General features: G+C 34.6%; 1 protein-coding gene across 3 annotated transcripts in view; it reads left to right on the top strand.

Moving 5' to 3' along the window:
* LOC138715126 (uncharacterized) overlaps positions 1-26,613 on the top strand; it is a 175,434-nt gene that overhangs the window by 43,391 nt on the left and 105,430 nt on the right. For all 3 annotated transcript variants that reach the window (XM_069847664.1, XM_069847666.1, XM_069847665.1), the window contains exon 2: positions 14,611-15,012. In XM_069847664.1, the coding sequence (XP_069703765.1) occupies positions 14,611-15,012 (402 nt within the window). The remainder of the gene's footprint in view (positions 1-14,610; positions 15,013-26,613) is intronic.

Here is a 26,613-nt window from a genome sequence, read left to right as displayed (position 1 = left end):
TTGTTCTTTAGTCAACTGTAGGAAGGTAGGTCTGAATCTCACAAGTGATACCAACAAGGCACCACTTATGAGACAACTAGGCCAGGAGATAATGGGGTAGGTTGGCCATTTCCAAACTACAGTTAATTCTCGGCCTCACCTCGCCAAATACATTAAGATTGGGGGCCTGGAAGGGTAATTAAAATTGTCAACGAAGAAGGAAAACGCCTTTGTCCACTGTGCAGAGAAAAGGACTCCTATAGACATATTTTATTACAGTGTGTCGAATTGGAACATGTACGGAGAAAATATCTACCATCCTCGATGCTAAGTCAGAATAGGAGATTCGCTTGCATGTCTTAACCTCGTGGAGAATAGAGAATACGAACAAAAGACTGGATTGTTCCTCTTGAAGGCGAGACAGATTAGAACTTCAGCTGTTGAAGTTTGTGATGCGAACTGACGAAGGGATAATGGTATCTACCCAATTATACACTTTTATATCTGTTTTTGGTTAGGATATATTATATAATGTGTTTTGTTGTCCCATTTTCATTTTAATAGGTGAGGGGGGTGAAACCAACAAAGTAGGACTTGTTTTAGGTACAAAGCACGTACGGTCAGAAGACCCGTGCATTGGATTTTAGAGAAAATTATGATAATATAACATCTGTATGTATAATATTACTCAATAAATCCATGTATCTATCTAGTAATAGCATAGCTGTTGTTAAATAATCAAAAAGAGATAATTACAACTGACGAGTGTCGAAACAAAAGAGTTTTGGAAGCAACCGCTGAAAAGTGGAACGCCTATTTAAATATATATATAGTCTTTGGCGAGAGATGTATGTGTGTACTGTATGTGTGATTTATTCCTTAAGTTTACCACTATACTTATCTCAATTTATAAGCGATAATATAATCAATGGCGTAATGGAGGAATGATGACAGGGATAGCAGAGGAACTCCAAGAATAGTTTCGCTGAAACCGTGTTGTCTACCATAAATTCCATTTAGACTCTCCGTGACATGATCTCCCGTCACTATAGCCGACGTAGTAATCGTACATTTAAATAGAAACCTTAAATAGTCTTAAATTATTGTAGTACAAGAAACCGTTGTTCTCCTGCACTTTCATCTCTTCAAATTCTGCAATGTAAGAAGTTGCTGACCTAAACAATAATGGCTTTCTTGCGAAGAATATGTGAAGAACTAATGTAAAGTATCGAGTAACGAGAGTTGTATGTCTCTGAAAAGGCTGAAAGGCAGGCTGCATAGTACATACGTGAAGGAAAGAAAACATCTCCGATAAATTAAAAATGAAACGGGGAGAGGGTTGTGAAGGTGTCATATGTGATGCATCGCAGCTTCTCTTTACTTGAAGACAATGGCGGGTCGTGGGCTTCATTGTCGGCTGTTTTATTATGGAGGAAGGGGGATATTTCTTCATGAATCGAACGCCAGAGAGAAGATTTCCAGAGCGAAGTTTTGTTGCCGATTTACTGCTGCTATCATGTAGGAAGCTGACTGTGTTCCTGAGTTGTATTTTTTAATTAAAAATGCGTCCCTCAGTAATGGAAGACTTGGCTTTTGTCTGTGTAAATGAATTTATCAGTTTATTAAGCTAACAGTTTATGACATCTTATTTCCCATCCTTATGAAACAAAAGTCAGATGGATTGAATACTATTACCCTATTGCACAAATAACGGTGAATGCAACACAAGACTCTATTCTACATGTCTGCAAAGTCTCAAAGGTGTTAAACGATTGGAAACCCTCCTAATTACGTCATAATTAAAGGTCAGTGCTCTTGAATAGTCAGTTCTAAAGCAATTTTTCTCCGTTATGATATTTTGTGCAATTCTCTTCATCCAAATCTTCTACAATTTTGTAGCTGAGAAGCCGAATATTTTTCTGTATATCCACTATACCATACTATAAATTTTGTGCATGATTTTTTTCTGTCCAACTTAGTAACGGTTAGCACATCTAACTGTGAAACTAGCGGATCTGGGTTCAAATCCTGTTGGGACAAGTTACCTGGTTGGGTTTTACAAGGTTTTCCCTCAACCAATTGAAGAAGAATTGCAGGGTAACATTCGGAGTTGGACCTCGGACTTATATCGGCATCATCAATTCAAATATCACCATCATCCATACCATAGCCGGGTTCACGGCTAGGTCGTAAAAAACTGTCCAATATTTAAAAAAGAAAAATATATATAACATGAACAAAAGAGTAGTTCGTAGGGCACTGAAGATGACGCCGCACCAGCGTCGAAACAGGTAGACTACATAACCTGTTTAAATTAGAACACTTTTAACGGTTAAACTATTATAGTTTCAAATTTTGAACAAAAGAATTAAAAAAAAATATGAAATTTGTGTGAGTAGAATTTTGAAAATTTGCCCCTCCTCTTTTTTTTTTTTTTTTAAATTGAATAACTGAAAAAGTAAGTGTATGATGAAAGTCAAATTTTGGTAACTCTGTTAAATTTCTAGGATATACATGTATACCAAGAATAAAAGGTTTTATACACACACACACACACACACACACACACACATATATATATATATATATATATATATGAGTTCTCGCCATCCTCACTGAATAATAAAGACTACTATTTTATGTTGGTAGTCAACAAGTAGATAGCTATTAATTTGAGAAAAATTCGTTCCGGCACCGGGAATCGAACCCGGATCCCTCAGCTCTGCGCGCTGAGCGCTCTTTCCAATTGAGCTCGATTCCCGATGCCGGAACGATTTTTTTCAAATTAATAGGTAAAAGATTTTATCTTCAAATTGTAGAAAATTTCATTTTTTGTACAGCCCTACTTTAAATATTATTTTATTTTATCTCTTTACTGAATGTATATCATATATCTGTACAAGTATCTGCAAAGAAGTTAGCTGTATTCCTATAAGTTCCTGTGAAACAAATATCTTGAGATAACTTAGGCCTATTAAATGGTAGAAATGAGGTGTTCCCTGGAATACTGGAATAACAATTTAACGTATGTTTCGATGCTTTTCCGTTTCCAGCACATATTGAATCCATAATAACACATCTCCTTCCTAACGAAACATAATTTCCCTCCAATAAACACAGCGTCCTGCGTCTTCTAGAAACATTTGAATGTCGTTCTACGCAATGCTGTTGTACGAGATCTAAAATGTTTGATGTTCTGTATTTAATTTTTTTAAGTTGGTTATTTAACGACGCTGTATCAACTACGAGGTTATTTAGCGTCGATGAAATTGGTGGTAGCGAGATGGTATTTGGCGAAATGAGGCCGAGGATTCGCCATAGATTACCTGGCATTCACCTTACGGTTGGGAAAACCTCGGAAAAAACCCAACCAGGTAATCAGCCCAAGCGGGGATCGAACCCGCGCCCGAGCGTAACTTCAGATCGGCGGGCAAGCGCCTTAACCGACTGAGCTACACCGGTGGCGCTCTGTATTTCAAATTCAAGATTTTCCGGTTAAGTTTTTGTTCCAGAGAACGCCTTAATTATTATTGGGAATACGAAAATACCCAGAGGAAATCTACCCCAACTTCACTTTTGTTTTATATAAATTCTCACCGAGATTTCAACCCAGTTTCAAGAGCAAGAAATAGTTCATATCTCTTATCTTGCAGGCGAATAAATAAGTTAAATGATAAATTAAAACATTACGTATCGATCATTATCTCCACAGGATGATTCCTTAACTCGTCTCACACAGTTTATTACGCATGATAGCGGGCGTTGTGTCGGTTGTAATCGCTGCTTGTAATTCAATAACAGCGACTCATCCTGCTCTTTCGTTCCATGTGATATTAATCAAGCTGGGCAGAGCAAGGGAGCGCTGCTAAAGAAAGGAACAAGACACAGGCTCCCTGAAATGAGGCACTTATTTTAAATTCCTAAACAAGCTACCTATTCCCTGGGGCGCCCACCCGCGGGGACAGACGAGTAATCGAAATGTAGGGGTCCATCGTCTCCCCCGATTTCTATATGAATCAGGGCTGTCAATGGAAGCTGAGCTAGGAGAGAGTGTAGGCGCCTGAACAACTGCAGTCTATTATCGTACATTATCATCATTAGTGACTCCGCAATGAATTAACACGTTTACTTCAGTTCTCGCTTTCGAATAGACTAGTTATATAATGTTCAATGTCTTCGACTTCTCAGCTTAAATTCTTTCGAAAGTAAAGTGAAACCGTGCGTCCCGTATCGTAGATCTCTTTAGAACTCTGTCCCCGAACAAGACAGCTCCAAGGAAAGTTTATCGACAGGATGTTTCTCACATAAAGTTGTCTGTTTTACAGGCATATTTGTTTGAGGGATAGTATTTCAATTTAGATCTTTATCTGTAGGACAAAGCAGGAAATAAAGTAAAACATGTGAAGACGGGTACAATAAACTACTATGAGTGAATAACTGCTTTGAGTATTCATAGTTTTCTGCCCAAGAGCAGGTTTTTCACTGCAAACCCAGCTTTTTCCAATATTCCTTCTTTTCGGCCTTCCTCTTAGTCTCCGCATAGGTACGATCCTCGTATCTTAATGTTGTCTATCATCTGATATCTTTTTCTGCCCCGAACTTTTCTCCCGTTCACATTCCTTCCAATGCACCTTTCAGTAGGCAGTTTCTTCTCAGCCAGTGACCTAGCTAATTTATTTTTCTCTTCCTGATTAATTTTAGAAATTAATCGGGATATATTAATGATCTTCTGAAGCAAGAAACGGGCAGAAAGATTGTTCAGAAGGAATCTTTTTAAAGTGATTTCACTCTTGCGTATTATTAGTATTAACGTAATTATTTTGATCTGATGCGTAATGAGTTTAACACATAAGAAATGTTAAGATGATACACAGAGTGCATTTCATAGCGTGTTTTGGGAAACCCATTGATTTAATTCCCTATATGCTGTCAATTTAAATGAGCAGTGTATTATAATAAATGATTGAAAGAATTTGTTTTATCCTTCAAAAATTCAGAAATTTGATCCGCAAAATGTAACATTTAAAAATTATTTTCAGAACAAAAAGTTACATTTGTTCAGATCAAATTTTTGCATATTTAAAGCACAAAACTAAACTTCCTTCAATCATATATTAAGATAACACACTGGAAAAACTGAAATTCCTTCAATCGTATATTATCATAATACACTGCTTTCTTAAATTAGGCCTAACTGAGTATACTGGGAATTCAGTCAATAACTTTTTCCAAAATATGATATGAAATATTTTACATAAAATATTTTTTTTTCGAAAAGGAAACAAAAAAACGAGCAGAATTGTATTAAACGTTTTTATTTGAAATATCTCAAAGAATAACTCTTTGAAATTAATGACAAGACTTATGGCTTATTCTGCATAGGTATGCTACCAAACTTATAGGCCTACACGTGGTACAGAACTCAATAAACTGAAAATTTAATGACGTTTTCTTCTACCTCACACTTCAGTTTTAATGTAATAAAACATTAATCTTCTTTTTCTACTTCATATCCAGGATTAGGCATATCTGCCTGTTCCGGTTCCACCATCGGTCTCCTAACATTTTTTATTCCCAGAGAAATATATTTCATATTTTCTTCGGGATTCCCTCTCGGGGCATTCTCCCTACATTCTCTTTCCATTTATTTTTGTACTGAACTACTTTCTCTCCAATCGGTTGTACTCTCAGTTCTGCACTTGCGCTCTACGTAAGTCTTATCCTTTTCTTATCCGATCTTCTCTTGAACAAACTTTTGCTGATTTGGGAAATCTCATTTCTGATGTCTCTATTTGTCTCAGGTCTTTTTGTATTGTCGGCAACTGCTTTCCGAACTGCAACACATTTAAATAATTACATTCACTTTTTTCGTTATCTATGTTCGATTCAAATATCTGGCCGTACTTGAAGCATCTGCTATATGCCGAAGGATATATTTATATCGACAGCCTTAATATATTCACTTCTCGAAACTGGCAAGAATAGCATACATAAGTATTAGACATTAACAGTACAAAAACCTTACATTAAACCTGAAGTTTAATAGTTTATTTACATTTAACAGATAAAATCAGTAGCAGTTAAAGTTATGTATTGCCTCTTTTTTTCTTTCTAATTTCAATACCAGATTACGTTGTTGCACTCACTCATAAGCTGTGCAAAAAACGTACGTTATTCTTCGAAGCTGATTGGACGAACTATTCTGTTGATACTCACCGTTACACTGCTCGCTCTGCTATGATAGACATTCAACCCTTTTCCCCTTATACAGCTGTTGTTCCTAATATTAATCTATAGGCTTACATAGAAGAACAGAATAAAATATAGGCCTACATAATATAGGCCTAAATAGACCTGTGTCGACGTCATCTAATATAATCTTCATTGATTTTCCGGGACGCCTTTATAATTTGTAGAAGGATTGTTTTATTATTCATTCGATAAACTTGTTATAACCAATTATTTTTGTATTTTTGAATTCTTTACATAAATTATGTCATATTTAATCCTTTTAAAATATATTTACTTTTCTTATGATCAAAAAATGTTTAACGTACTCTTTTTCGGAAAAAATGAATGTCTGCTATATGTAATTGTTATATTTTTTAATCAGTGTCGAGATTTTACTGCCATATAATGGCGTTGGTAGAGCCAAAATTTTGTATATTCCTAATATTAAAACTTTTCGTACAGAGTTGAAATTTAATGTGTTGTTCAGAATTCTTTCATGCAAAATTTGTACAAAGAAGTTAAATTTATTTGGTTAAAATATATATTAGATAAAAGATGAAGATACCAGTATTAAAATAAATCCATTTATAGAATGCAAAAAACTCTTGAACACGAGGAAAAAAATTAAAATTCTACAAAGTTGTGGCAATTTCTTCCATATTGCTGAATTCTATACCCCCACGAAAGATATAAGAAAAAGTTGAAATAATAGAATAGGAGTTCTTGTAAATGCTGGATACATATCTGTAGAAAATTAAGTATTCTAAAGCTATCAGTAACAAACTTTTTATCGATTATTTCAAGACGACGTAAAAACTACACATTTATCTAGAATCAATATAAATGGTAGTAGCGAGAGAAATCGGAGGATTCGCTAAAGGATTACCTGACATTATTATTAGACTTGGGTGAAATCTTGAAGAAAACAACTCAAGTATTCATTCCAAACGGGATTCGAACCTAAGCCTAAGCGCAGCCTGGAAGCACGGATCCTCTAGCTATTTTAGATCGCAACCCATAGCTATTAAAAAACTAAATAGGTCTACTTTTAAATTATCACACTAAGTAACAAAATAGAAATAAACATTTAAAGAAGGAATTGAAAGAACGACTCACGTCAATACATAGAAAGTAATAATCAATTTACAGTTGTTTTAAGAAGTGTAACTGTCGAAAATCAGTGACACCGAAGCAGGCACATTATTACTATGATGATGATGATAATGATTATTATTATTATTATTATTATTATTATTATTATTATTATTTCATTGTAATCAGTATTACATCGATGCCAATATTTGTAATATTATTGCGTTCCGCTGCACCCGTTAGAAATAAATATAAAGTAATTACATAATTAAAATAGGACATTTGATCCGGGGAACATACGTGTTTGATAGTAGAAGGATAAGTCGTTTATTATGTTACTTAATTTAAATTGTATTAAAGAAATTAAAATGCGATCATTTTGATCCAGAGATCACTCATTTGGTCATACAAATTATTTTAGGAAATACAGGAAACGAATGCCTATCAAGTTTTCTGTGCATAAGAAGCTATTTTAATCTTACCTGTCCTCGATTCACTCAGAAGTTACTGTAATAACATTATAGCATTATGCCCATGTAGAGAAACTACACTATCCAATGGTGAATTAATAATTAATTATACAAATCGGTTAATATAGCTTCCGATATTACTTCATACAAACATAGAAACATTCTCTGTAGGCTTTGTTTCATAGCTTTCGATTGTTGTTGTCCAAGACCCCTTATAGACGAAGTCATTTGTTTTTATTTCATCACACCGCCTTAGATGGCATTGTTATTGTAATTTTGAAACTCATTTATCTCATTAAATATCAGTCCTATCAAAATGTTGCATGTAATAAAACTTATCGGAAATTAATTTTAAAGAAGCTTTTGTTATGTAATATTTTTCACGAAAATTAATAATAAGGGAGATATTTCGATTTATTTAATTCAAGCCCTTCTAAATAAAATATTTTGAATGCCATATAGCCTAAATTCTAAGTTGCAACGAACTTAATTTATATTCCAATTTTCATATAAATCGGTTCAGCCATTATCACGTGAAAAGGTAACAAACATCCAGACAGACAGACAGACATACATACAAACAAAAATGTCAAAAAAGCGATTTTCGGTTTCAGGGCGGTTAATTATATATGTTAGAACCAATTAATTTTGGAAAATCGAAAATTACCAGAACAATTTTGGCTACAGATTTATTATTAGTATCAATGTTTTGTGTCGGAAGTGTTATTTACGTAAAACATTCCAATGAAGTAAGATAATACACAATAACCAATGCCTCGAACAAGTGCAAAATTTCAATTATCTGGGTTGTGAAATATCTTATCAAAATGAAAAAGATGTGAACAAGAAAATGATCAAATTTACACAAATTCTAGGAATAATAAACAATACATTAAAAGCTAAATTAGTACAAAAATCTACAAGAATAAAAATATATAATACACTAGCATTACCCTCCCTTTTATACGGAAGCGAGATTTGGACATTAAAGAAAAAAGACATGAACAGAATCAAAGCAACGGAAATGAAATTTTTCAGGACAGCAGGATATACTCTTTTAGACCGAAAAAAGAATGAAGACATTTTAGAACAATTAGAAGTAGAGTCAGTAGAAGAAAAAATCAGCAGATACAAATTCAATTGGCTAGATCATGTAAGAAGAATGGAAAATTCAAGAATCCCAAAAATTATTATGCAATATAAACCTAGAGGACATCGTCGACCAGGAAGACCTTTAAGAAGACTGCTAGATGGGGCCGAAACAGGTCTAGAGAGGCCTAATTCGTGAAAGATGATGATGATGATGATGATGATGATTATTCCAATGTTACTGCATTCCAATATGGACCGAGTGTAAGCAGTCCTTTTCGTGAACAGAACTGCATTGTGCCGTTTCCCATGCGCAGGTAACATTCTCTATACGCTGTTTAAATGGCATGCCACTTAATCCTTCGTTTCCCCTCCGCGTTTTAAGAACCATCTGAGTGCCGTGCACACCCCCCCGAGCTCCCTTACTTCCAAACACACACCACCAGAAGTGCACTTCTCACAAGAGGCAGGAATTAGTTGTTCATTCCTATCTGTCGCGTCTCATGAAATGTCTGAGCAGGGCTCAAGAATATTGACGCGGCCATTGGAATGTCAGACGAAGTGGTGACCTTTCTTGAAACAATGCACCGGAATCACGTCGAATAAAATCGCAGAAGGAAATGTGAGGGCAAAGTACATTCCGATATCCATGGGAAATTGTACACCTTTCCAATTCATTTTCACAGTCAATTTTTTAATTAAATATTTAATGTAACCGCAGTGAAATTCCTGGAACTGTGTTACTGGAAGACGACAGTATTTCGTATAAATGAAGGAAATGTCAGCAAGTCATTCTGAAAGAATTTTGAAAGCTGCGATTTTGTTTTATTAGTCTTACTCATTTACAGTGATTCAACTATTGAATGTCTCCTAAAGGTCATTCTTTCATAATTAATTAATGTCATCTTGAAGCTACAGTAGTATGGGAAATATCATCTATCGTAGAAACGTGATATAAGAAAGATTACGAGCGAATTTAACCACTTTGCAGCTTTGACTGTCTTTTTTATGTTAAATTGTTACTTAAATTTTCGGGGGAGCAGCACACTATCTTATAAAGTTATTTTTAAGCAGATAATAGCTATGTTTATTATAAAGAGAAACTTATGGCACTCAAGAAGGTCGTATACCATTCCAAAATTGTAATAAAATGTCAAATTATGGAACGGAAAACGGCAGATATCGTAGGAAATACAGTATATGGATATCCTAATCCAAAACTAGACGAAATTGCGATTTGTACAAACGCTAATAAAACCTGTAAATTCCAACCAATTGTGCTAATTCTTTCAGAAAGTATTAAATACGTGTTTCTACACCAGTATCTACCATAAGTTTCGATCTCCGACGCCAAGAAAATAATTTGTAAAAATTTATTTTGCGTGATTTATAAGTATGAAAACATAAATAAAAATTACAAATCTTTACAGATTCTTCTAATTTCTTAAAAAGATGTTAAATTCATGTGTCTGCAAACATAATATCTATCAAAAGTTTCATGGTCCCTTGCAGAGAAACATAAGTTTGTTAGTATAATGGTATATTCTAAAGTTTAAAATAAATTAAAAGAGAAATTTAAAAAGTGATCACAACAGCTAATACACAAGTGGTATCAATACATACATTTGAACATAACTAAAGAATATCAAACTGCTTCATCAATATTGAAAAGTGCACATCTCAGACAAAATTAAAACATCCCTTTCTGGCAGTGTGCATGGCATACATTCAGTATGAAAGATTCCAGTTTGAACAATTTTTGTGAATTTTGCAATGTTGTGAGGAAAATTTTTGTTATTTCCGCTTAGATTTTAACTTCGACCTATGTGTAGTGATGTAAACAGTGTGGGAAACTTTAAATCGAGAAATTTTCTCGTTATTAACCAATTTTTGTGGCTTACTGATTTTGCTGAGTTTTATAAATTGTAAAGACCCAGAAATAAAATTTGGGCCACCTGAATTTTCCAAGTTCCACTTATAACATACTGCGCATGCTCAATAAGCACTATTATAGGTCTAACTAGAACTTGGAAAATTCAGGTGGCCCAAATTTTGTTTCTGGGTCTGTACGTATACATTCATAAATTTTCCTAAAAATTTTCTTCTTGGTAAACAATTTTTGACTTATCTATTGTGCTAAGTTTTATAATTGTATTGATATAACGAAAATACAAAATTTCATTGTGACTCCCGGTTTTTTTTAAGTACGAATATGTTAGGAAAAGAAAATTGCAATCATATGAGATATTCGAATAAAGAAAATTTCATCCAGAAAACTGGAATCTGGAAAGGTTCCCAAAATGCTGGCTGCGTTTCCACGTTGGATGGGTATACCTATTCGTTGCCGTAGATAATTGGTGCAGCGAGGGTCTCCAGTAACAGTCACCAAACTTCTACCAGTTTCGGAAACCAGGTCTTTTGCTTCTTTACACCAGGAGCCTATTGTTTCGACAGCAAAGACGATGAACATGTAATTGTCCACTAGATGTACGTATTAATGACGTTTACTGCGTACGGCGGATTCTGCTGCAGAGCTTGCGATTTTAGAAGTTGATGGCAAGTGGGATGGAGCTAAGATATCCAAGGTATAACTATAAATTTTCCTGAAAACTTTCCTCTTAGCAAGAAATTTTTTAGCGTATTGATTTTCTAAGTTCTGTAGATACATCACCCACTTTTTATCTTTACCGGTAGATGAAATAATTGCTGCTCCGATATATAACACATTTTTGTATTATAACAACAAATTATTTTAGAATTTTGTTAAAGGTATACATCATTCTCACGTGCAGCAAAATAATGTTATGACAATTTAGATTAGATCTGTAAGATTATCAGAATATGATATTCATCAGCGCTTGTTTCTTAATCAGTTTGAATGTTATAGTAAAGCAAATGTGACAATGGCGCTGTTTGGAGTTAGTATCACACAGCCATCAAAAGTTGGATAACACAACTTTCGTTTGATAAGCTGGTGTATAATGAGAACACTGTTATAACACACTGCGTATTTCAGTAAGCACTGGAACTTGGAAAATTTAGGGTGCCCAAATTTTGTTTCTGGGTTTGCACAGTTCAGTTCTTCATTGATTACTGTACGAGGGTTCATACGAGCATTATTAAAACTTTGGCCGTTTTTTCTCCAGAATAAAAGCTTTTGCAGAAGACGCATGAATTAGAGAGCTATTTGAAAAGAGCTATGCAATCGAACCTGCGATCTTCAGTACCTAGATCTCCGCCAACTGCAGCAGCTCAGTGTAAATGACGTAAGAAGATAGAAGAATGCCTCACTGTTATTAGGTATAAGCATTCTCGAATTATAGAAAAGAATTTTGACAAGCCTCAAGTAGGAACCAGCCGCCTACCGTAAACATGGCTGTAGGATCTTCTGTATACTCTCTCACTCAGCCACTACAAGCTCCCCCAAATACTTCAAATTATTTAGATGCATTTCCAGCTACCACCACCTACTTAAATGCCAGACACGCCCTGTTAAGAAATCTATTGTTAGAACAGGATTTGCTTTACGGAACTTAGAGAAGTTAAACGCACGCTTGTTGAAGTGAACTTCTTGTTACAAGTGTATTAATACTATACGAAATAAAATACAGATATTCTGAAGTAATGTAAAGAAAGATGAATCTGAATCTCCTGCTGTCGACACCGTATTTTCCGAGAATCGTCATAGGAAATGTTAGCACTGAAAGACGGAGTGAGAGGTCTTGGGAATTTACGATGTGTCAAGAAGTTCCTTTCTTTAACGGTCATAACTCAAATACCTATACAAAGGCGACTGCGACACTGTGCATAATATCGACTACAATTAAATTAATCATACGGACGGAACTATCAATGCCTTTTGAAGCAAGAGAATTCATGATTTCGGAATACAATAAAATTATTTATTTCGAAATCCAGTTCTTACTTCTGCCTGACTGCTTACTATGTGATCTCCAATAGCTTGGCAGAACTGAATTCCATTTCTAAAGTGTCAGTACTTCTAAGGTAAAATCTACGATGCCTTAAAACTTTAGAAAATTTAATATTGAAGGTAACGATTAAGAAATTGAATATTTCTTTAAGGATAGATAAAAGATCCTAGACTATGTTGTTGATGTAGGTCTTTACGGGGTTAGGTATAGCTTACAGCAGTAATTTTTTTTTTTAATATTCAACATTTTTTTCCACCATTACTGTCTCTTGTACAATAATGAAAATTGGTATGTGTAAAACACTATCCTTCAGCTATATTAAACAAATATTTTTACGATTTAAAAAAAATTATATATATATATTTTTTTTTTTCAAAATTCGAAATGGTGGCAGTTTACTGTGCAGTGATGAAGCGTTTCCCTCACAACTCATAAACTTGTTAACTTTTTCATATTTTTTTTATTTTATTGGGTTATTTTACGACGCTGTATCAACATCTAGGTTATTTAGCGTCTGAATGATATGAAGGTGATAATGCCGGTGAAATGAGTCCGGGGTCCAGCACCGAAAGTTACCCAGCATTTGCTCGTATTGGGTTGAGGGAAAACCCCGGAAGAAACCTCAACCAGGTAACTTGCCCCGACCGGGATTCGAACCCGGGCCACCTGGTTTCGCAGCCAGACGCGCTGACCGTTACTCCACAGGTGTGGACACTTTTTCATATTCTCTCTCTTTTATTTTATTGCTGAAACTCATGTTTACAATATCATGCTCTTTCAAGCACATTCCTTAATAAATTATATATATATATATTGTGTTAGAAAAAAGTACTCATATTTGACTATTTTTTAAAATGAATTTATTTTTTATCAGGCAATCTATCAAAGGTAGAAAAGTGATCTTGCATCATATTGTAGATATGACATGCATAAATACACACAAAATATTTCATCACAGAATGTTGGATAGTTTTTTAGTTATGTGGGAAAAGCCTCATCACTGCACAGTGAACTGAATTTTGAAAACAAAAATGTAAATCATTTTTTTTAAATCGTAAAAATATTTTTTTCATATAGCAGAAGGACAATGTTTTACATATACTAATTTTCATTATTGTACAAGATACAGTAATGGAGGAAAAAATGTTAAATATTTCCAAAATGTTACTGCTGTAACCTGTACGTAACCTCTTAAAACATTCCAGTAAAAGAATTATGAGAAATTTAATTAATTGTTGATTTTATTATGTAAATGTTTTACGGTTGTAAAAAAATATGCAAATTTGATGTTATTTTTACATGTAATTATTAGCTATTTTAATATTCTGAACAGTGTTTTATAAAGTGTAATGTATGTACCTATATGAAACATGAAAGGTTTAGTTCAGTTAGCTTTTATAGTAGCTGAGATCTATAAAAATGAATTTCACTAAATTTTTGGAAGCCAATGGTGCACCTCCCTCCTTAAGTGAAAGATTTCGTTACAGATTTGTTGACTCACCCTTCCGCATGGACTTACGCCACAAATGACTTTTAAAGTAGAAATTATCTATAAGAATATGCATTTTCTTGTGAAAATATGAAGATACATCAACATAACATTTTCCATAAAAGAAACCTCGATGTTGTCACTCATTACATAACAGGCTCGATGTAAAACCATTGGTAAAAATATAATTTTCACAGAATACCACTTTTTCATACGCTACAGAATAGCTATTACATGAAACACGCATTTTCAACGCAAATCCGGCTCTCGTAACATTATTGTAACACAATATTCAGCCTCTTATGAGTCTTTGTTTCTTTTGTTGCAGAGAGTCTGTCAAGCTACGTCAGCTCACCGATGGCATCCATTTCATCCAACTCATATACGGCGCAGACAAAGACTTACGTGACTGCGAGTTTTTACGCCAGAAGAAAATAGTGCGAGACTTCCTCGAAAGTTTCAGGAAAGACATTGAACGGGCAAAGATGTCGAGCACAGAATCTGATACATCTGAAGATGAACTAGGGGGTGACATTTATTCATTCCGAAATGTGACATTCCAAATCCTCGATAACGGTGTTCCACTGCCGTCCGACATCGCAGAGTGGTTAGACTTCGAATCTCTGAAACAGCAATGCAAAGAGAACCATCGAGAGATGAAGAAACTTCTCAGACAAACGCAACACGGTACGGAGGAGCAGAAGAGGCACGCCAATAATCACTTAGAGAGGTTCGTATAACTCTCCCTTCCGAAGGGAGTCTTTGTGTGCTTGTGAAATCTAAATCCTTAAAATGTAACAGCGATGCCATTGATTCTCACTTTGAAGAGACTTAAAATTGCTTAACATCTCCCCTCCATTAGAATAATGTTAATGTTAAATGTATGTAAAGAGATATTAAGCTTTTGTAATGATCATCTTTAGGAAAATATCCGGATATTGTTATGCCTATAAATTAATAATGAATCCATCATTTCCAAATATAACGTATTTTATTTACAGAGTAGAAGTGATGTGGAAACGGTGCATTGCTTTATTGTACAGAGCGCGGCAAACAAAACTTGACCCTGGTAACGTGCTCGCTATTTTTTACGACTACGGCCTCTCGTTGTGGGAATACCAACGAAGTTGACAACTGTCTGTTAATCTGAATCCAGTTGCGTCTCACCGCAGACTGGAATCACTATGCCTCCTTGCTTATTAATTCCTGATGGCGAGCGAGGTAACAAGCACATTTCCAGGGTCAAGTCTTGTTTGCTGCGTTCTGTATCATTTCATACTCTGGAATAACACCAAATTTTTGCAAGGAAAATAACGTTATTGTAACTGAAGCCAATTTTTATCACTCTTTCAACAACAAACTTCCTATTATTTATTTTATTCTACTTAAATTTGTAAATTAATTCTCACACAAAATATTTTATAAAGGGTCATATGACTTAATAAATCCTGTACTTAAATTGTTGACAGTTTCATACCACAAACGTTGTCTTTAAATCTTTTAACGTTAAAAATGACTTAATTCCAGAAGGCTTTTAATAATTAAAGGCAATAGAAACATAGACACAAGATGATCACTATTTAAATGTGTTAAGTAACCTACTAATATTAATTTCCATTAATTTTTCATTTTTAAGCTCGGATAACAGCAGTAATATTCTAACTTAAAGAAATCGGTGCTTATGCCATTATGTTGTGATGATTATATGTGTGGAATTAATATTAACAAAAAATGTGCTCTTCTTACAAAAATTCTCTTCACCTCAACAAGTTACACCACAGTATCACGTGATAGTATGTAGCATGCCAAAGTACGTAACAAAAACATACTAAAGGTTGGTCCACAATAAATCGGTAACGGGAACGACAACGAGAATGAGAAACATTGTTAAAATAAGTGTATTTAAATGTGAGCATTCATAATTAATTTTCACGTTCCCGTTCCCGGGCTCCGGTAAATTCTCGTTAATTGTGAATGCTCACATTTAAATACATTTATTTTAACAATATTTCCGTTCTCGTTCTCGTTGTTGTTTCCGTTCCCAGTTTATTGTGAACCAGCCTTAACTTGCAGTCAACAGACTTATTAAATGAAAAGTATTATTTAAAACTTTCACATGTTTAAATAGACGATACAGTTTCTTCTTAAGAATTAATTATCTCAAATAAATGAATTCGAAATTATCTTAAAACAATGGACTTAGTAAATCACGCTATTGTGTGGTGTAATTTATCATTTCCTATTACGCAGAGGGAAAGGTATTTGTGTTTATGTTAATACACAAGACCTCCAACATGATCTCATTCACAGACTGCAAATTGAAATATTATGCAACCAGACTTGTTCTCTCAGCTATTTATTTAAATTACGATGCAGAGAGATGCATGGTTTTATAGCATGCCTTATTTGTAAGCTGAATGAAGTTCATGTTACTGAATGCTGCTTGTAAATATGTTCAACAGCAGCCTTAATACAAAATTACTCATTATATTCTTTCTACAGAAATATAAAATCAAACACATTCAACAGTATGAATATAATTTCTCGTCTTACATCAGGATGTAGCAAAATCTGACGCCTTCATAGCAGTGGTACATGTTAGAAATATACAGTAAATATTTAGTTGCATAGAATGAAACTAATTTTAGAAGATGAGGAAAATACAATTGAGTGCAAACGAAAACTGAGATAAAATAGAAGGAAGGAAGCAACGATTGGTCATCAGTGAGAAGAGGTTATGTTTTGAATTTCTTGCATTGATGAAAATGTACTAGGAAATTAGAACGTTTTGAAGGTTGATGTGCCAAAGTACATATGATATTTCCATACAGGAATTCTGCGTTATCATATGATGAAGGATCGGTGGAGTGGAGAAAAATTCTCTCCGGCACCGGGATTCGAACCCGGGTTTTCAGCTCTACGTGCTGACGCTCTATCCACTAAGCCACACCGGATTCGAATGCCGATGCCGGATTGAATCCTTTCAGTTTAAGCTCCACCTCTTAGTTTTTCCTTTAGTGGCAAGCCTGTCGCATCGTGTCACAGATGTGTGACAGAGTGACAATGTCAACACACTAATGTGCAGAGGTACACTCATTACGAGTGACTAAGTGGCCGGGATCCGACGGAATGAGTGCCGTCTTAAATCACTAAGTGATTATATATGCATATCATATTATAGCAATGTACCGAAGTACATGTGATATTTCCATGCAGGATTTCTGCGTTATATGGCGAAGGATCGGTGGAGCGGAGAAAAATTCTCTCCGACAGATTAGGAGGAGGTACAGGAAGAGGAAAACTGACAGGAAATGTCAGCAAATCCCGGTCATTATGTTTAATATGCAAACAGTGATGAAATTAGGATAAATACAATTTGCTGTAAGATTTAAATATATCTGATGAACGGTATGAAGTAAACTAAATAATATCCTAATCATAATAATGCATTAAAACAAAGTGTACTCTTACGGGACACTAGATCTGAGTTTTTACAGAAAAAAAGGCCAAACTATATTTTTTTTGTACGCATATATCCCTTGGAATCTTAGGAAATTGACAGTAACACGTAGTTTGCCTCTATGTTTTATTTAAGCTTCAGAAGCGATTTTTATACAGCATGATTTACGAAGTTCTCCACCCGTTTATGGAGGTGATTCCTGAGGTTATTTGGAACGAAAAATGTAAATGAATTAATGGGATCATATTCATAATTACGGAGTTACAACATATTTTAGAAACGCGTTATAGTGATTTCATGTTGAAGGCTGGTACACAATAAACCGAAAACGAAAACGAGAATGAGAACGGAAATATTGTTAAAATAAATGTATTTAAATGTAACCATTCACAATTAATTTTCACGTTCCCATCCCTGGGCTCCGGTAGACTTTTCGTTAATTGTGAATACTCACATTTAAATACATTTATTTAACAATATTTCAGTTCTCGTTCTCGTTCTCGTTTTCGTCCCCGGTTTATTGTGAACCAATCGTAACAGTTTAGGTTAAGATTAGTAATTCAATAATTGCTCTTCAACTACTGCGGTTGATTAACGTGAACAAATATTAATGGAATACTGCAGTTACAGTGTCAGCTCTTGAAAAAACAAATGAAACAAATATTCAGTTGTAATAAACGTCAGAAGCTATATAATTCCGCATTGTATTGTATTGTATTTATTAACATTCCATAGTATTCATACATTGCTTACAGGTAGAATATGGAACAAGTCAAAAAACTTAATACTATTATAAAGTCTTAATTTATAGTCGCAGTCTAGATGAAATATATACAGACGAGATTTACAATATGTCTACTAGTACAATACAAAGTTTTAGTATCAATTTCATGAAGTGTTATTGGATGTCATGAATTCGCCTACAGAATAGAAGGCGTGAGAAATTAGGTACTTCTTTAATTTGGCCCTAAATAATTTTATGTTTTGAGTTTCATTTTTTATATCGATAGGGAGGCTATTAAAATTTTTTACTGCCATATAACACACTCTTTGATAGCACGACAGACTTGCCGATGGAGTATGAAAGTCATTTTTGATATGTATTTATGCTATGAACTGTTTAATTAGTTACAAAGTTTTCACGATTACATACGAGGAAAATTATTAATGAAAAGATATACTGACAAGCCATGGGCATTATTAATTGTAGTTTTTTGAAAATAGTCCTACAAGATTCCCTAGATTTGGCATCTACTATTATTCTAATTACTCTTTTTTGTAATAGAAATATACTGTTACTATCTGTGGAATTTCCCCAGAATATTATTCCAAAACTCATTACCGAGTGGAAGAATGCAAAGTAGGCCTATATTATTTTTAAGGTATTGATATTTACTATCTTTTGCATAGATCTAATAGCAAAACAACCTGAATTTAGTTTGGGGATAATTTCTTTAATATGATTTTTCCAATTTAATACATTATCGATTTTTAAGCCAAGAAATTTGGTTGTTGTTGTTTCTCATAGGGATCTATTGTTAATTATTGCGCTAGAAATTTGCGACGTTGAATTTGGACAGGATTTAAATTGAATTACGTTAGTTTTGTTACAATTTAATACCATTTTGTGTGAACGGAAGATACTATATGTAATTTAGAAGTAATTCAGGCTATTGGTAAGACTTTTAAACGAAACTTCTTGGAAAGTTCTTTTTCAACATGGGCACTGACTCGGATTTCGTAATTTTTGTAATAAGTAACTATCATCCTGCATGTAAAGCGGTAAGAGACGGAAACGGAAGCTGGCTATTCACTTCGACTTGATATCTGTATGAAAAGAAAACAGAAATTGTTATCCTTCTAAAATTATGGTTTTAAATTGCAGTCTTCAATTGTACGAAACAATACGAACGCAGATTCATGTGAGTAATAGGCCTATACAATAACAGAACTATTGAGACATTGCATAATGAGCAGAATAAACGATAACTATTCCGAAAAACCTTAGCAATTTTCTCGAAAACAATCTACCTTCTGCATCACACAAGACGTACCTATCCTTCCCAATCTTCGTCCTGATTTTCCTCAGCAGATAATGCTGAATTTGTTCTGACAGGTCAGGCGAAATCTCACTTTGTTAAAATTGAGCACATCTGGAGGAACATTTGTTGTACGTCGGTAAGAATAAATTCGATACTTACAGTATTTATATTCAACTTTGACCCTCATCAAACACAAGTCACAGGGGACCGACTTTTCCATTATTTTAAACTTCTCCCCCTTTTTCAAATGACGGTTCTTCCGACCTCCTGTTATTCTTTACGGTCAAGCCACTTTGAGCTCTGACATATGATCTTTTACACTGTCTTATCGCCCATGTACCTTCTTAAGGGGACAGGAAATGTGTTACGTTGCCATAGAGGCGTGTCAAGACTATGAAAACAAAACAAAACTATAAAATTGTTCCGCGCACACTTAAGTTAGTGGATGTGTTATGCAATTGATTTTGAATATATTTTACAGCTCTCATAAATTTCATTTCTATTGACTGTGTTCTAATAAGTGAGAACTGGTTCCGCCATTACCGTCAATTATAATACTCGATATCGTATCCTGAAAGTACTTGACGTTACGAACTCAGTATACACGTTCATGGTAATAACATAACTATTGCTAGAGATTATGAATGGCAATAACATTTTATATAGCGAATTCTGTGTTGATTCTTCTTATTTTTCTTCTTCTTCTTCATGGTTCAAGACATCTATATTTATATTATAATGCCTGATGTCACTCCATTGCTTACACGGTCTGCGAATAAAATGCCGCCACCACCGCCACCACCACCACCACCACCACCACCACCACCACCACCACCACCGCCACCGCCACCACCGCCGCCACCACCACCATCACCATCACCACCACCACCACCACCATCATTCGAGATAGGCCTGCCACCTGTCCGACAATGTAGCTCACACTGCAAATTTGTGTCCAATGGGTACGACAGTATATAACACTGTGATGTGGGAAAACGCCGGCAATTATAATAATAATAATAATAATAATAATAATAATAGTAATAATAATAAATTATTATTATTATTATTATTATTATTATTATTATTATTATTATTATTATTATAGATCGACTAATGATCAGATTTTTTTGTATTCGACAGATATTGGAGAAAAATGGGAGTATAAGGGTACAGTACATCAATTATTCACAGATTTTTAAAAGGCATATGACTCTGTTAAGAGGGAAGTTTTATATAATATTCTTATAGATGTTGGTATTCCGAAGAAACTAGTTCGATTAATTAAAATGTGTCTGAGTGAAACGTACAGCAGAGTCCGTATAAGCCAGTTTCTGTCCGATGCTTTTCCAATTCACTGCAGGCTAAAGCAAGGAGATGCACTATCACCTTTACTTTTTAACTTCGCTCTAGAATATGCCATTAGAAACGTCCAGGATAACAAAGAGGGTTTGGAATTGAACAGGTTACATCAGCTTCTTGTCTATGTGGATGACGTGAATATGTTAGGGGAAAATCCACGAACGATTAGGGAAAGCATGGAAATTTTATTTGAAGCAAGCAAAGCGATAGATTTGGTAGTAAATCCCAAAATGAGAAAATAGGCCTATATGATTGTCTCGTGACCAGAATATTATACGAAATGGAAATATAAAAATTGGAAATTTATCCTTCGAAGATGTGAAAAAAATCAAATATCTTGGAGCAACAGTAACAAATATAAATGACACTCGGGAGGGAATTAAATGCAGAATAAATATGGGAAATGCGTGTTATTATTCGGTTGAGAAGCTTTTGTCATTTAGTTTGCTGTAAAAAAATCTGAAAGTTAAAATTTATAAAACAGTTATATTACCGGTTGTTCTTTATGGTTGTGAAAACTTGGACTCTCACTTTGAGAGAGGAACAGAAATTAGGGTATTTGAGAATAAGTGCTTAGGAAAATATTTGGGGCTAAGAGGGATGTACAGTAGTTACAGGAGAATGGAGAAAGTTACAGACCGCAGAGCTGCACGCATTGTATTCTTCACTTGACATAATTAGGAACATTAAATCCAGATGTTTGAGATGGACAGGGCGTGTAGCACGTATGGACGAATCCAGAAATGCATAAATAGTTGGGAGGCCAGAGGAAAAAAGACCTTTGGGGAGGCGGAGACGTACATGGGAGGATAATATTAAAATGGATTTGAGGGAGGTGGGATATGATGAAAGAGACTGGATTAATCTTGCACAGGATAGGGACCGATAGCGGGCTTATGTGAGGGCGGCAATGAACCTCCGGGTTCCTTAAAAGCCATAAATAAGTATATTACTATATTATTATTATTATTATTATTATTATTATTATTATATTTTTTATCATTATTATGTTATTATGTAAACCTACATTATTCAAGGTAGTAATTAATTATTTATTACGAAACAATATAGAACAAACATATGAGTATAAGATTGTTCAGTACCATATGTATTGTTTACATGCATATTCATGTGGTAATAATGGAGCGAGGAAATTGTGAATCAAAGAGACGTAGCGGATTTCACAGGGTATGAGGAATGTTGTACTCCCGATTAAAAATCGCTCTGTAACCTTACATGAATGTATAAAAAATTAGCTATTTCAATACTGAATATAACCACATGTACCACTGCTTTATGATGGCGTAGCTACTCTTATCGATTTTATAAGAAATGTATTTCTTTTTAACATAGGACTTTAGTATTTATACTACTGCTTCATAATTATGTATTCCATTGTTTTGTGGCTTGTGGTATAGTTGTCATGTGCTTTATTTTATTTCTAGTGTAAGTATCTATGTTTTGCTTTGTGTGTTGGATGTCAGTAGGCTACTTTAAACATAGTCGTACAAGTGTGATCCTTGTGTAAACGAGAAAGAATGGCAAAAATATGCCTCCCATTTCAAAAGTGGAGACAACCTGATGCCCGTATATGTGTCCACTCACAACAATAAAATGTGTCCCATTAAGCATTTTGGCTGTTTTTTATAATGTGATTACCAAAACGATTTAAGATTTCCATGTTGTTCAAAGTGATGTGACATTTTCGGGTACTTTCACCGTGTATAGATGTAGAAGTATTCAGTATTTCGAAAATTTGCATCAGCTCTATCATAAGGAAAGACAAGCAAAGATAAACTTAGTCAATCTGTTTGATCGGTTAATTATCAATAGCTTTCCTCTAGTCTTGGTAACGTATTGAATAAATAAATTTATGTGTCTTTACGTTCACTGATATTAAAATCTATATATAAGTCCAAAACATTAGATATTTCCGCATTCATGTCACAGTAGTTAACCCAATTTTCCCGTCACGAGATACAGAATCTACTGTATGCTGTACTTTGCACTTTAAATTATTTTATAGTCAGTTTTATTGTAAATAATGATAGCCCTATATAGTATGTGCCATGTTTAAAAAAAAAAGTCCTTTTTTTTTTAAACATCATCTTTATTCATTTGATACTGGAGTAAGGTAGACACCTGCAGTGATCTTGCTCTCACGGAGTTGCCACTTCTCTCCGTCTTACCTTATTTTTTGTTAACAAGCAAACATTCTGATGGGGTAGATAAAAAAGTTTTTTTTTTCTTTCGCCATGTTAATAATATCAAAATAAGTGCGTATACAAATTAGGGTCACTCGACCGCAATTACAAGGAACGTAAAAAATAAGTTCGGCAGGGACCGTTAACATAAAGAAAACACAATTTCATTGGAAAAAAATTATCGAAACAGACACAGAAATTGTTGAACTATTTTTCAACATACGTATTCCCCACCGGAATTGAGACATCTGTCATATCGTGGGATCGACAGAGAGGTGCAGATGGTTGTCAAACGCTAATTCCGATCCCAGGCGCTTACTTCTACGACACAAGGATTACAAAAACTGATCCTATGGTATGACAAATGTCGCAATTCCAGTGGGGGATATGTTGACAAACAGCTCAACAATTGCTGTATCTGTTTTAATAAATATTCCCATGCAATTATGATTTTTTTCTATAAACGGCCCCAGGGAAAATCACTTTCTGGACGGCCTCGTAATTTCGGTTGAGTGGCCAAAATTTGTATAAGCACTTCTTTTCACATTATTAACATAATGGAAGAAAAAAAAAACTTTTTTAACTGCCCCCATCAGAATGTTTGCTTGTGAGCGCATACAAGCTTGACATGACAGTCATTCATAAGAAGTGGCAACGTCGTATTACTTAAAGACATAATACACCCACATTAAATTATATGGGTTTCTTGTAGTCCATGAAGATGAATTAGTGATGGTTTCATTACCTTCAGCACGTCCTCTGAAAGTTTTCTAAACATGACACAAACTATACAGAAAATCTCTTGATTGGTTGGGCGTCTGAACAAAATTTTCACAACGCTTAATTACTTTTGGTGTGGTTACCTTGATTACAGTTCAGAATACACTACAAACAGCTATTTCAAAGACAAATTTCATATCGTTTCCTATTTCCAATTTTAACCAAGCGAGTTGTTTCATGCGTATCGCATTCGGGAGGTCCGTGGTTGGATTCCCGGACCGACCAACATGACTGTGGTTTTTCCGTGGTTTTCCACAGTCACTTAGACAAATGACGGGTTAGAATTTTCATTGCCACTGTCCATTTTCCCTTAGCCTCCCGTGTAGAAAAAGAATTTAGATTTCATATCATATCATTCATCTTTCTCATCTCATTCAATAGATACTCTCAGGTCGAGACGCATGTCTTCACCCGTTTACGGGAGGGGACGTCCTCTCCGCAACCGTTTCTGGGTTCCCAGCCTTCCGCAATATCTCTGCCAGGATTCATTCCTTAAGAGCACTTCCAAAGATGCTTCAACGTCTTGGAAGGATCGTTGGAATGGCTCCTGTGCTGCTTGGTCACCTTGGCGGATGAACTTAAGCGGGGAAGGGTAGGAGGCGCCCATTGGGTAGGCGGGTGAGGGGTCACATGCGGCCGGTGTGCTGGTGCACCCTCATCCTCATTCATTCCACACAATTCGGAGTGCACATTAGGCCTCAATATGGCCGATGTGCAAACAGTAGATGGCAGCAAAATTATAGCCAATGTATGATTGCTAACAAACAATCGTGATATGATCTCGCAGTTAAAGCGATTATGAAATAAACCTAAGATAAAAAAAACATGACCATCATTCGCTTACATAAGGATCACTCTTATGTGAAATGTGGCATATATATATATATATATATATATATATATATATATATATATATATATATGTTCCTACGTGGGAATATCATCAATTATTTAAGGTTCTAGTTTCTCTCGTACAGTGTGAGAATCTGCACTAACATCTGCACATAGGGTGAACCGTAAGTAATGTTATTAATTTCAGGGGGTTATTCTTTGAGATATTTCAAACAAAAAAGTTTAATATAATTTTGCTCGTTCTTGCTTCCTTTTCTAGAAAAAAAATTGTTTGATATGAAACATTTCATAACGTGTTTTGGGAAAGCCATTGATTTAATTCCCAATATGCTCAGAAAATTTAAGACAGCGGTGTATTATGATAATGAATGATTCAAAGAATTTTAGTTTTGTCTTTTAAGTATGCAGAAATTTGATCCGAACAAATGTAACAGTATAAGATTCCTTTTCAGAACGAAAAGTTACATTTACTCGGAGCAAGTTTCTGCATATTTAAAGGACAAAACTGAAATTCTTTCCATAATTTATTATCATAATACACTGCTCTCTTAAACTGACTGAGCATATTGGAAATTAAATCAATGGTGTTCCCAAAACACGCTATGAAATGTTTCTTATAAAACAATTTTTACTCGTATTTCGAAAAGGAAGCAAAAACGAGCACATTTGAATTAAACTTTTTTGTTTGAAATTTCTCAAAGAATAACCCCCTGAAATTAATGACATTACTTACGGTTCACTCTGTATATACAACTATACTCGAGGTGAAAGCTTTTTTCCATGGAATAACTGTGTGTGTGTGTGTGGTTTAGAATTTTGAATTAAAATAATACAAATTTCTATGTTAAAATTAATTTAAAAATTTGACTAAGAAACAAATTCAGAGTAATTCAATCACTAGCTCCGTAAATTTCTATTATAACTTTACGACTGCCATAGGCCTATATATTCAACGAGAATCAAAAGAAATTTGAAAAAAAAAATAATTTTATTCAACGTCCAGTGTAGTATCAATTTGTATAACAAGTGACTAAATTCTACAATTCTGTGGCCAAAATACGGCCATGGAATTTTATAACATCTGTAATTTGTACATAATGAAAATGTTTGGTTAACATTTTTTTTCGAACACACTACGAAAATTCGTTGTGTGTCCATGATTGCTGCATGTCTGCATGACGAATGATACCTAACACTGCATGTTGCACATATACTGACTATGCTTGCACTCTCATTGTCATAACTTCTTCGATTGCACGCTGTGCTTGAGAAGTTACCTTAATTTGCATGTTCTATAATATGGATGTGATATTCTTCATTATCTGGCCCTTATTGAAATGTATAAATGTAGATTTTAACTCGAAGTGCAGACAAACAAGACGTTCATAAGCCTACACCTGTCGTTGAAAAGAACATATGAAATTTAAAAAAAACTTCAACCATGACCCATAAAGTGGAAAACGATCGTGCACCCAGATGTAGAATAACGATATAACCTCGTGAATATTGTCTGTAAAAAAGTAACATTCCTAGGTGTTGCAATGTTTCGCGAGTTCGCAGACGCCAACGTACGTAAGAGTCCTTTGTAACAATTGTTTAGAAAGAGAAGTACGAGTACAGTTGAAAGTTTC

Source organism: Periplaneta americana, chromosome 15 (assembly GCF_040183065.1).
Source record: "Periplaneta americana isolate PAMFEO1 chromosome 15, P.americana_PAMFEO1_priV1, whole genome shotgun sequence".
In the NCBI taxonomy this organism is placed as follows: Eukaryota; Metazoa; Arthropoda; class Insecta; order Blattodea; family Blattidae; genus Periplaneta; species Periplaneta americana.
The sequence above is the reverse complement of the archived record's forward strand: the minus strand, read 5'-3'. Positions and strand labels throughout refer to the sequence as shown.